This window comes from Octopus bimaculoides, chromosome 7 (assembly GCF_001194135.2).
Source record: "Octopus bimaculoides isolate UCB-OBI-ISO-001 chromosome 7, ASM119413v2, whole genome shotgun sequence".
In the NCBI taxonomy this organism is placed as follows: domain Eukaryota; kingdom Metazoa; phylum Mollusca; class Cephalopoda; order Octopoda; family Octopodidae; genus Octopus; species Octopus bimaculoides.
In genome coordinates this window covers 41,065,385-41,078,481 of record NC_068987.1, presented here as the reverse complement: position 1 = coordinate 41,078,481, position 13,097 = coordinate 41,065,385, and the positions used below count along the sequence as shown (strand labels likewise).

The window sequence follows — 13,097 nt, the reverse complement described above, 5'->3', positions numbered from 1 at the left end:
AAATTTTGATTTCAAATTTTTAATGTAAAACTCCAAAATTGATCCACACCCCATCCTGTCTAAAAATGAAAATGAACGGCTGTTTTGTCAGTTTCCGCATGTGTAGATTTATAGTGAAAGAGCAAAAGGACCATGGCATGTGAAGCCCTCACCACGAAACTCGATATGCTATAAATAACAGCTAAATGTCCATAGAATTTTTGTGCTTGTGGGTGTGCATACATGCAACAGTTTCCACAACTTATCCAAATGAACAGAGAAAGAAGTACACAAAATATATTTGACATACCTGTCGTATACATCAGTATTGTTCTTTCGCTTTAAAGGTAAATGATTCTGATAGAAGCAATCATTTTGCTGTCACCCCACCCACATGTACATATATATACACAGATACACATGGATTGGAAGTATATTAAAGATTTTATTATTTTGGAATGAAGAACACAAACATAGGTGCTGAACCAGTGACTAAACTTGTAGTGTTTTGTGGGGATTAATCCAATAAATTGACAGCAAAATAAATGTTTCTATCAGAATTGTTTACTTTTGAAGTGAAAAAACAAACCAATGTACATGACAGATATGTAAAATATATTTTGTGTACTTCTTTCTCTGTTCATTTGGATAAACTGTAGAAATTGTTGCGTGCGTGTACCCACAAGCACAAAAGTTCTCTGGACATTTAACTTTTATTTTTAGCATATCAAGTTTCATGGTGAGGGCTTCACATGCCGTGGTCCTTTTGCTCTTTTACTATAGATCTATGCATGCGGAAACTGACAGCAGGATGGGGTGTGAATCAATTTTGGAGTTTTTCATTAAAAATTTGAAATTAAAATTTTTTTCCCCCCATATTCTTAATCTCCATATTTTTCCACCTAGAAAAAAATGAAATTTTGAAAAAAAGTAAAAAAAGTGGTTAATATGATTTTGTCCAGAAATCACGTTTTCAAAATTATAATTTCCCCGCTCCCCACCGAGATTTCCTAATTCTTAACTGTTTTTCAAATTTTGTTTGCTATCCACGTGGAAAAATCGAGATTATGAATGTGGGAAATATAATTTGATTTTGAAAGTTTAATTTTTCTGAAAGAAATACTGAATGTCCCTTCCCCTACCTCAGCCACCCACCAGCTACCCACTTTGGGGCGAAATGCAAATGTCCTGTATGGAAAACATAGAAATGTGAGTAAACTGAGGTAAGAAATAAGGTGGGAGGGGGACTGTAACTGTGTGTGTGTGTGTGTGTGAGTGCACTGAAGGAAGTTATTTTTGCTTATCTTTCTTAATTCCAATTAATCGGTGGAAGTTGCAACTTGTTGATAGCATGAGGTCTCTGTACATTATAATCAGAAATTGAAAGAGAGAGATAATGCCTAATTCTATGCATGCGTGAAACATGGAATGAAAGTGAAAATGACCTGAAAATGATGTGAAAATTTGTACGACACAACTTCAGTTCTGGGATTCTCAACGTCCCCTTCTCCTGCTTTCCCCCTCTGTTTTTTCACTTTCAACTGTAGAACATAAACAGGGTATGAAACATCAGCGTCTGTCTCTCACCCACAATCTATCCTTCAACTTCTCCTATAGAAACTTGTTTTCTGTTTCTGTTTCTTTCTCTTGTCTCTGTCTTTTCCGTGTGTGTGTGAGAGAGATTGAGTGAGTGAGTGAAGTGAGTGAAAGTGTATGTCATGATGATGGATGTCTTTTAAAGTACACACTTATATAGAAAATGTGATGTCGTCGTCGTATAAAATGTTTACAATAGTTGACTTATGGAAAACATTATAATTTTAAAGTTTTGTAATGCAAATATGTCAATGAAAATAAAGTTTAATTGGTAGCCAAAATAGTACTGAATCTGATACCCCATACATCAAAATTGGCACCTCAGTTTTGGAATGCATAAGGAACACACACACAAACTCTCTTTTATAGTTATAGATATCTGGAAAGAAACTATCAAATGGACTTGAAGGCAGTAGTATAAAAAGGAACAGTAACGGGATTACACTGGACATTAAACTTGATCTTTTAAAAAGACTTGATGCAGAAGTAAAAGTAAGTTATATTGCCAAATCATTAAATCTTGTAGCTTCTACAGTAGGAACAATATATAACATCAGAGAGAAAATTATGTCAAGTGTTCAAGAAGCCACCCCATTAACTATGTAGAACTATTTTTCCATAGATCTAATGTAATGCTTAAAATGGAACAACTTTTGAGTATATAGATTAAGAAATACAATCAGCATAACGTGTAGATAAACACAATGGTAATTAAAAAAAGATTGTAAAAGTTTATATTACAATTTGCAAAGAAAAACAAAAAAAACAGTGAAACTTCTAATGAAAAGCCCTCTTTTGCTAGTTTGAAAGAAACATATGAAGTTGTTGTACAACATAAAAATGACTTCTGAAACTGAGTTCTGATACAGAAGCTGCTACTAATTATCTTAAGCAGTTGAAGAAAATGACTCTTGAAGTGTGATACACACCAAAGTATGCAATGTTGATGAGACTGCACTTTTCTGGAAGCACATGCCTAAATCAATAACAGGATTTAAAGCTTCTAAGACTTATCTGACACTTCTTTTGGGAGGAAATGCTGCTGGTGATATAAAATAAAAACCTCTACATGTGTATCACTCTGAAAATCTAAGGGTTTTCAAGGGTTACACAAAGTTTAATCCACCTCATATTTGGCATTCAAATAAGAAGGTATAGATGAGTAAGAGCCTTTTCAAAGAGTGGTTAACAAACATTTTTTGTCCTGCAGTAGAAAAAAGTACAGTGCCAGACATATGTCCAACAAAGCATTACTTCTTTTAGACCGTGCACTGAGCCACCCAGTAAACTAAGATGACCTTTCTGATAATGTGAGTTTAGAATATCGTCAAGAACAACTTCTTTGCTCCAGCCAATGGATCAAGGTATGGTGGTTAACCTCAATGCATATCATATGAGAATAGCTTTCATACAATTTATGAAAGCGATTGAGGATAAATCAACAGTTAGGGATTTCTGGAAGAAATTCAACATAATGGCTACTGTAGATAATAATATAGCTGAGTCATGGGATGAAGTGAAACCTTCAACTTGGAAAAGTGGCTGGAAAAGTATATGGCAAGACTATCCATGACATTAAAAGTTTTCCTCAAGTAGAAAGTCTGCATCAAATTCAGAAAGATATTGTGACACTTGCAAAGGATGTAGAATTTGAAGAAGTCATAGAGAATGATGTAATTGAGTTGCTAGTGTTCCAGAGAGAAAGTTTATCTTATGAAGAGCTGGTGCTGTTAGAAAAAGAACTGAAAATACAGATGAGACACTTGAATTGACTACAAAAATTATTGCTAAAGGGTCAGTGCTTATAGAGGAAGGTCTGCAGGATTTTGCTGATAATGATCCTTATTATGAACATAATGTAAAAATTGCAAGAGGAATTTACAATGAGTTCAGTTCCTATATTGAGCTGTACAAAGGAATGATACATCATAAATAGCAAACAACTTTGGATAAGTTCTTCACCCTTTTTTATATCCTTCTATACGCTGGATATACAGATTTCACAAAGCAGGAATAGACACAACTGTCTTCTCACGACATACTTCAAATTACTCCGCTAAACTCGATGCTCCAATAAATACAACTCTCAAATGATCTCAACAACTTCCACAAACTTTCAACAACTCCTTTGACTTCTGCCATCTCAACAACTCCTTCAACTTCTGCTATCACAACTCCTTCAACTTCTGCCATCTCAACCAATACACTATTCTTTATAAGAGTTCAGTTAGTCCATTCTTCCAATCCCACAGGGGTGTCAATGACTTTTGCCACAACATCTCCCCCTTTGAGTTTTACTTCCTAGGAAAGTTTAATATTTCTTCTGTTTAGGCACTACTTCCAACTGTTCTTGTTTCCTGTTTCTTGTGCTGCTATGCTTAGGTTTGACTTCATGTGGCGTTGGAACATCAAAGGTGTCTTAGAACATTTCCATGGGTGTCTCTTTTATTTTTCCATATATCTATTTTTTAACTGGTTTAAATGTCTCTTGTGTTCCCATTTTTCACCTCTAATCACATACACCATTTTGCCTAATTGTTTTTTTACTACTTCCTCTTCCCACCCTTCTCTTCCATTTCATATACTTTGGAAAACACTTTGTCACCAATATTAAAATACTTTGTTGTATTTTTTGTGTTTTCCCTATTTGTTTTTCTTACTGGTAACAGCTTATAAAAATTTGACTTTATTTTTCAAGCTAACATTAGTTCTGCGGGCAACTTGCCTGAATCCTCAAGAATTGCATCAATGCTGCATCATCGACTAGCTCATTTCTTGATTTCTTTAATGCTCTTTTAAATGTATCTTTTAAATGTTCCACTTGCCTGTTTGATCTTGGGTAGTATGGTGGATTACAGATGTGTTCAGTTATGTACATTGAGCAAAAAGTTTTAAACTCATAGGCCGTAAACTGCATACCGTTATCAGATACTATGATATCCAGGACACCATATCTTGCAAAGAGTTCAAGAAGAAATTCTATTGTTACCATGAAGGTTTGTTTCCTACATCTACATATTTCTAGGCACTTAGTATAAAACTATCTACTACAACCATTTACTGATCCAGCAAAATCTATATGAAGCCTGGTCCATGGACTGTCAGTTTTAGGCCACAGTTAGAATTTCACTGATGGTGACTTGGCTGCAAGTGCACAAGTGTTGCAGGATTTCACTGACTCTTCAATGTCACGGTCCATCGTAGGCCAATATACATAACTTCTCATTAGTGATTTCATTCTTGAAATCTCTGGGTGACCAATATGAAATTTCTTTAATAAATACTTTTGTAGTGCAGCTGGCACTATGACTCTTTGTGCATACACCAGCACATTGTCACAGTGAGAGTGGTTCGCATTTGTGTTGCACATATTTTCTTTAGCCTTCAGTATTTCTTTCATTTTTATAATGAATTTATCATTCTCTGATTTTGATTTTATGTCTGATAATGTAACTGGCAGTTCATGAATGATGTTACACAAAACATTTAAAATTTTATTTTCCACTCGCAAAGTGGCAATCACAATATCTTCAAATGGTTCTGCATTTTCCAAAATCAGTCTTGATAGACAATCTGCATGGCCTAATTCCTTGGATGGAGTATACTCCATCTTGAAATCGTAGTTTTAGTAATATCGTAGCCCAGCGTTGTAACCTATTAGCAGTATAGGTAAGAATTCTTTTTTTATTCAACCCAAATATCGATAATAATGGTCAGTGATCAGTCTATAGCTGTTAACTTCTACTGTGCAAAAATCTGTGAAATATTTCATGGCAAAAATGATCGCTACAGCTTCTTGTTCGATTTTACTATAATTTTTCTCTACTGCTATCAGAGGACTTGAGGCGTGAACCACTGCCTTCATGTTACCATCTTTATATTTATGTAGCATTACTGCTCCTATACCATAATCTGAAGTGTCTGAAGCTACAACAATCTCTGCTACAGAATTGAAGTGAGCTAAACGATAAATCAGATATTAATACTTTTTTTAATTTTGTTAAATGCTTTTTGGCAATTTTCTAACCAATTCTATTTCATATCTATTTCAGTAAATTATTCAGTGGAGCCCCAATCTTATGCATATTTGGGATATAATTTTGGTAATAATTTACCAGTTCTAAAAATGCTTGTAAGGTCACTATATTAGTCAGAAGTGGCATATTGTGTCTGTCCTCAGTGGGTCAGGTTATCATCCATTTCTGTCAATAATTTGCACTAAGTATCTTATTTCTGGTAAGAAAACTTCACACTTTTCTTCACTCATGGTAAAGCCATAATCCTTAATTTTTTCAAATACATTTTTTACATGCTCTACATGTTGATCCCTGGATTCACTTTTAACGAGTATATCATCCAGATATGGAATTTCAAATTCACCATCTGCTCACATTGCTTCCATAATCTGTTGGAAAAATTGCTGATGCGACTTTTAAACCAAATGGTAATCTGTTGTACTTATACAGTCCTTTATGTGTGTTAAATGTTAGGTATTTCGAGCATTCATTGTCTACTCTAATTCATAAATATGCATCAGAGAGATCCAATTTAGAAAATATCTTTTGACCATTTAATTTTGCAAAAATATCCTCTGGAGTAGGTAGTGAATGGTAGCACGTTTTAAGACATTTGTTTAAATCAGTGGAAAAATCAGCACACTCTCTGATTTTATTATTCTTTTTCTTGGTGCTACCCATTTAGAATATTCCACTTTTTGGATAATTCCAATTTCTTCTAGTCTCTCTAGTTCTTCATTGACTTGCTTCGTTGCTGCGAAGGGTACCATTTGTTTTGGCTTAAATGCTAGTATAGTGTTTTTCTTTGTTTGAAAACATCCCTTTGTCTTGGTACACAGACTTAATTTATAGGATAGAACTTCAGAAAAAATATTTTTTACTTTTTACTCTAACAACTTATTTTTACTAGAGGAAAAACCATTTATAGTTTTACAGAACAGATTTATGGGGAGGTCCCATAAATTAAACAATTCCATCCAGTCAGTACTGAAAAAGTTTGCTGCATTATTTAACATAAAAACTTTTGCTTTCAAGGTTTTACCCCAAAATGTAACCACAGTTATCATTTTACCCCAAAAATGTAATTATTTTCCTGAGACACCTTTTTCAATTTAAAAAATTTCCATTAATGTAGGCTTTCCTATTTTTTTTACTTGTGTCAGTGTTAATAATTGTAATGTCACTGCCTGTATGTAGCTGTAGTTTCACATTCACATAATTAATTTCTATGTACACAAACTTTCTTTTGTGAGCCTCACTTAGATTTTCTGTTGAGAAAACCTTTCCAGAATTGTTTTCCTTTCAACCTTTTCTTTACTTTGCAATGTGAGCTTTTATGTCCGATTTTTTGACAGTTAAAACATTTAAAATTTTTAAATGGACAGTTATTTTTAAAATATAGACCTCCACACCCATAGCAAGGATTGTGTCTTGATCTTTGTTTTTCTTTTTCCTTATCTTTTACAAGTCGACACACATGTATGTGAAAGTAATCCTTTTCTTCGATTTTATTTGTCATGTTGTAGATTAATAATTCCCTGACATCCCTCTGGATATTATTTACTTTGGAATTGATCAGAATGGCACATGGAAGACCAGCGGGACTACAATTCATTGTTCCTGAAATTCAAATCGTCAACTGTGAATCAATATTGGAATGTCACCCAATTAGCCGAATCACGAGACGAGATTTTTCAGTGGTTGGCACAGCGTCGACTAAATATGATTTTATACATGTGCGAAAATTGTAATTCACCATGTTACCTTACTGCAGTATTTATTGTTTAACAGTAAGTTGAGAAAAAGAAAGAAAAAGAATGTTGATTTGCTATTTACTAGTTATCTCACCTTTAATTTTTATTTACTTTTTTAATATCCCTAAACTGAATTACCAATACTAGTTATCTCCCCCTCAATTTTTATTTACTTTTTTAATATACCTAAACTGAACAATTACCAATAGATTGACTGTTACTGTGTTTTCCTTGACGCATATTTATTTCTAGTTGTATTTTTAATATGACCTGCATTAAATATGTTAACAACTAAAACTCTCAGCAAAACGCTTAAGGAATTATTTTTTAAGGAATAAATTAAAATAAAGTAATTAGTCTAACTAATTATTCAGTTTAATTGTTTCAATAAAAAATTCAAGAGCATAAAATTTTCAAAAAATCTATATTTTAGATTCGAAATTTAGGAAACAGATTACGAAACGTTGGCTTATAATTTAATAATATATCGTAACTTAGAAATGGCGGACTGCGACAAGAAAACTCCTTCCATGTCAGATTCAAGTTCACAGAGTACAGTTCTGAGTGGCTCTGAAAATACGGTTATTATGCAGGAGCATCCACCCAAAGAAGAGGATAAAAAAGAAGAAAACAATGAATCTGAAGTCTATCCTGGAATTGGAGATTATTATCTTGTTATGCGTCCAGACAATACATGGCGTACGGTCTTTCATAACGCAATATTTTCCATATTAAAATAATTTATTAGATTAATAGATATAATTCGTCATTTAAAGTCTAAGTCTTCTCAATACAAGATATCAATTCTTCCAATATTTGCAAATATAAATCTTTTAATTTTCGTAATGTAGTTTATAAATCGAGTTGTATGTAGTTTACCGCGTTTATTTTTCGTTTATCTCTGAAATGTTACACTTATTTTATAGTTACTTCATTTGTATATAGCTTTGCTCATACTTTTTACACATTTTTCTTTAATTGATAACCTTACTCCATTAATGATATCTTTTGAGTTAGAAATGTCATACTATATCCCATATACATTTGTTATGAAAACATGTGCTTCAGGAACGAGATTCCTTAACTTTTAAATCTAGCAATTTCTTTATGTTTAACCCTCAGCTTGTTTTCATATATTTAGCATGACTAAATCACTATATTTTTTGTCAGTTTTATACATAAAACTGATTACATGTAACTTAGTTACGTTCTCCCTTTTTTAAGCCAATTCAAATGGTATAGTCTTAATGGTATTATTGTAAAAAAAAAATAAAGGAGGGAAGATAAAAAGTAAATTAACCTTTTGTTTGTTGACAATATAGATATGTGATATTTATAAGCTCCCTTGAAATCGTATTTACAATATTACAAAAATTGATGCTACGCTAAAAGTTCAACCTAATACAGGAGTATATTTTAGTTTTCTATAGAAAATATTGAAAAAAATATTACAATCAGTTTGTTAGTATTGTTGTAACCTCTTTAACATTTGGTAATTTTTAGAAATACTTTTCAATATTGTTGATTAATTTTTCAATATTAGTATATATTTTACCTATTTGTTTAATATATTTGCATGTTTCATTTGCTTTTCTGATCCCTACTCAGAATCATTTCAAGCATATTAACCATTGATAGTAATAAGGGGACATAACCGCCTCTAACGTGTTTAGATATGATTGATAGTCATAGTCGAAGCTAATAGTGTTGAATGAAGTAAGGCTAGTTCAGTACTTCAGTATTAATTCTAGAAGCAATATGAAATTTGATATTGAGTCACTACAAAAATTTGAAAACGATTTCATGGTATCAGTTCCCCCCATAGAAAGTAGTTCACAAGATTTTAAAAGCTGATTTGGGGTTAATGAAATTATCTTCCTTCCACCTATTAGTTTTTTTCCCCCCCTTGAAGTGACGGGTTGTAATAAAAATGAACTTAATGGATATCTTGCAGAGAAAATTTAGAGAGCATTTCAGTGTTAAGACAGAGCAGCTGAAATACCTTATTCTGCTTTCATTTTAATCCTCTTTTTATCATTCTTTTGTCTGTCTCTATTGTGTGTATGTATAAAATCATTTTATATTCACTTTTTCAAGCTTGAATGGGTCAGATGGAATTTTCTGAGGCAGATTTTCTACAAGTTGATGCACTTCCTATTGCCAACCTTCACCTGTTTCCAAGCAAGGTGATATTTCCCCACGGCCAGACACATTTTTCATTGAAGACTGGAAATGAACAACCTCATCTGTGTGATGGTGATGCTCAATTACAACCATCACATGATGTCTAGACAAGGGTACACACAAAAACAAACATATATGTGTCTATATATGTGTGTGTGTTATGGGCTTCTTTCAGTTTCTAACTATCAAATCTATTTGATCAGCTTGGGGCTATAGTAGAAGACAAAGCTCAAGGTGCCATGCAGTGAGACTGAACCCAAGATTACATGGTTGGGAAGCAAGCTTCTCATCCACATATATATATTAAAACATTTTAAAACTAAGTGTGATTTAAGACCCAAATGACACTTGAAAGTGAAAAAAAACTTAGTACTCAGTTTCTTGTGTTTATATGCCCATTTTGTTTTAAAATAATTAATATGTGTTGTATATTGAGTCTTAGATTAGTCATCATACATGAACTTCAGTTGATTATCCACATAAAACTGATTTTAGATGTATAAATATTATTTATTGTTTCGTTTTATATATCAGATGCAGCTGAAATTATTCAAACTCGAAGCAATGAGAATGCAGGAAGACATGAATATTATGTTCACTATGAAGGATGTAAGTTACATAGTTTAGTAGCATGGATCATTGTTATCGATGTTTTAATATTTGTTTTTCTGCCACTAGTAATGAAAGTAATTACAGAGATGTTACTTGAAAATTTCATCAAATCGTTTCTTCATTATCATCTCAGTTAACGTTCATTTTCTATGCTGGCATGGGTTGGACAGTGACATGGAGCTGATCAGCCGGGGAGCTGTCCATACTCTAATTGTCTGTTGTGGCATGGATTTTATGGCTGGATCCCCATTCCTAATGCCAATGACTTTACAGAGTGTACTGGGTGCTTTTTACGTGCCACTGGCATGTGTATGTTTATGCAGCACCAACATGAGTGCATTTTATGTGGCACTGGCACCTGCAAAGGACAAGACTATGTGTGGATGACAGCAATTTTACTTAGCTTGATGCATCTTCTCAATTACAGCAAATTGCCACAAATCCTGGTCCCTTGTCATTTCCTTAGCGAGGCCCAGCGTACGAAGATCCTTTCTCACCACTTCATCCCATGTCTTCCTGGGTCTACCCATTCCACAGCTTTCCTCCACAATTAGGGCTTGGCACTTCTTTATGCGGCTGTCCTCATCTATACACATCACATGACCGAACCAGCGCAGTCTTCTCTCTTGTGCACAACATCTGATGCCTCTTATACTCAGTTTTCCTCTTGAATCGTTTACACTCTGTCATGCATGCACACTGACATTACCCATCCAGTGGAGCATGCTAGCTTTATTTCTTTCAAGCCTTTGCAAGTCCTTTGTAGTCAAAGCCCATGTTTCACTGCTATGTAGCATAACTGTACATACACAAGCATCATACAATCTGCCTTTCACTCTGAGTGAGAGGCCCTTAGTTACCAACAAAGGTAGAAGCTCTCTGAACTTTTACCTAGCCTGTTCTTATTCTAGCAACTACACTTTCAGAACTTCCTCCTCCACTGCTAACTTTGTTTCCTAGGTAACAGAAGTTATCTACCACTTCTAATGCTCTCCCCAAGCATTTGAGAGAATGTATTGTCTGTGCATTTTTAGTGCTTACTATACCTACACATTTGTCATACACGAAGACTATTTTCTCTGTTAACCTTCCTTTGATACCACTACACCTCTTATCTGTCCAAAGCTTGCACTGGGTACAACGTATGGAGTTTCTACCAACACTCTTCTTAGATATCATGCAAGGCCATTTCTTTGAAGGGATTTGTGATTTGTCTGTTTTCCTACTTACTAGGAATTTGATTTTCGCTAAATTAATACTAAACCCCTCTAAGTCAGGTAGTGATTCAGCTATAAGAACAAGGTCATCAGTGTAGCGGAGCTCCCAGTAGCAGCTGCTCTTGAATTCCTCTGTTAAGGCCTGGAAGACTAAGGTAAACAATGGGCCTGAGGACTAATCCTTTGTGAACTCCTACTTGTACACTGAATTCATTGCTATACTCATTGCCAACCCTCACCTTACAATATCCCTGTACATGGTTTGTATAGCTATCTGCATTGACCACCAGATAAGAGAGCGGGGTACCCTGTCAAAAGCTTTCTCTGTGTCAGCAAAAACCAAGTACAGAGGTTTATTTTTGGCTAAATACTTCTCTGCAATTGCCTAACCAGGAATATAGTATCAGTTGTGCTTCTACCTGGCACAAATCCAAACTGCATCTCATCTACACTAACTCTCTTCCTAATTAATTGAGCTATGATCCTTTTTGTGACTTCTATCTTCTGTTCCAGCAATTTGATGCCTCTGTAATTGTTTCTGTTTCAGGCATCACCTTTGCCTTTGTAGCAGCTGACTATAATGTTGCTACACCAATTGTTTGGTATGACTCCCTCATGGACAGCCTGACTTACTATACAGGTGACTTGGCCATATCTTACTCTGCCAGATATTTTAAGCATCTCTGGTGATTCCTGATGGGCCAGGGGCTTTCCCTGTCTTCATATCCTTAATTGCTTTATCTACTAAGCTTCTATTGATTCAAGATAGCTGGTTCCTCTGTTGGGTCTATTTTTATCTGAAGACAAAATATTTCCCTTTCTTTGATCTCTACATTTATTGATGACTTGCCTTTTATAGGGACCATATTTGGTCATCCTTTCTTTATCCCTTTTCTTTAACTGTTCATAATACTATCGTTTTTAGTTCCTAATCTGTTAGATACTTGTTCTTCCAAATGTTAGCTATTAAAGTCATTGTTAATTTTGATAAATTCTATTACAAAGAAAACCTCAAACTTTTAAACAGCATTTATAACATTTAAACATGTGATTTTTAGTTATTTAAATGATCTAAATATTACAAGAGGTTCATAACTGCTTCAGTTTTTTTAGAAAATGTCTTGGGTTACAGTTTTGTTTCAGTCAGAGGAACTCTGAAAATTTCTTTTATGTAAATAATGAAACTAGAATGCATTAAGAATACTTTTATTTTTCATTACTTTTGAAAACGTGTAGTTAAAACTAATACATATTTCCATTGATTGTTGCTGTATCACTCTAGGAATGATATTCCTATTTGCAGTTAATCGTCGATTGGATGAATGGGTTAATGTTGATCGATTTGATCTCCAGACCAAACTTGAAGACCAGCAGAACAAAGGCAAAGATTTATCAATTACTCTCACAGATCTTAGTGATGGTACTGACCGTAAAATCACACGGAACCAGAAACGTAAACATGATGAAATAAATCATGTCCAGAAAGTGAGTTGGAATTTATCTTTTGGTGTTCCATTTTATATCTGACCCAATCTTTTTATTTTGATTCAGGGACAAAGGCATGATGTGTAGTTAAGACATTTGCTTCCCAACCACATGGTTTCAGTTCAGTCTTTGCACCGTAGGCAAGTGTCTTCTTTCCCCTTAGATCGACTAGGTAGAAGGAAACTAAAAGAAACCTGCTGTATATATGTGTGTGTGTATATATATATATATATATATATATATATATATATATA

The 13,097-nt window shown here is 34.0% G+C and overlaps 2 protein-coding genes across 3 annotated transcripts in view; both read left to right on the top strand.

The window, feature by feature from the left end:
* LOC106869388 (fatty acyl-CoA reductase 1) overlaps window positions 1–13,097 on the top strand; it is a 422,225-nt gene that overhangs the window by 133,965 nt on the left and 275,163 nt on the right. The window lies entirely within an intron of this gene.
* LOC106873138 (histone acetyltransferase KAT8) overlaps window positions 7,838–13,097 on the top strand; it is an 86,188-nt gene continuing 80,928 nt past the window's right edge. Inside the window, exons 1-4 of one of the 2 annotated variants that reach the window (XM_052969537.1) lie at window positions 7,838–8,044; window positions 10,064–10,138; window positions 11,906–11,998; window positions 12,662–12,843. In XM_052969537.1, coding sequence (XP_052825497.1) covers window positions 7,846–8,044; window positions 10,064–10,138; window positions 11,906–11,998; window positions 12,662–12,843 — 549 coding nt within the window. In that variant the 5' untranslated portion in view covers window positions 7,838–7,845. The remainder of the gene's footprint in view (window positions 8,045–10,063; window positions 10,139–11,905; window positions 11,999–12,661; window positions 12,844–13,097) is intronic. The other variant, XM_052969539.1, reaches the window with a different exon arrangement.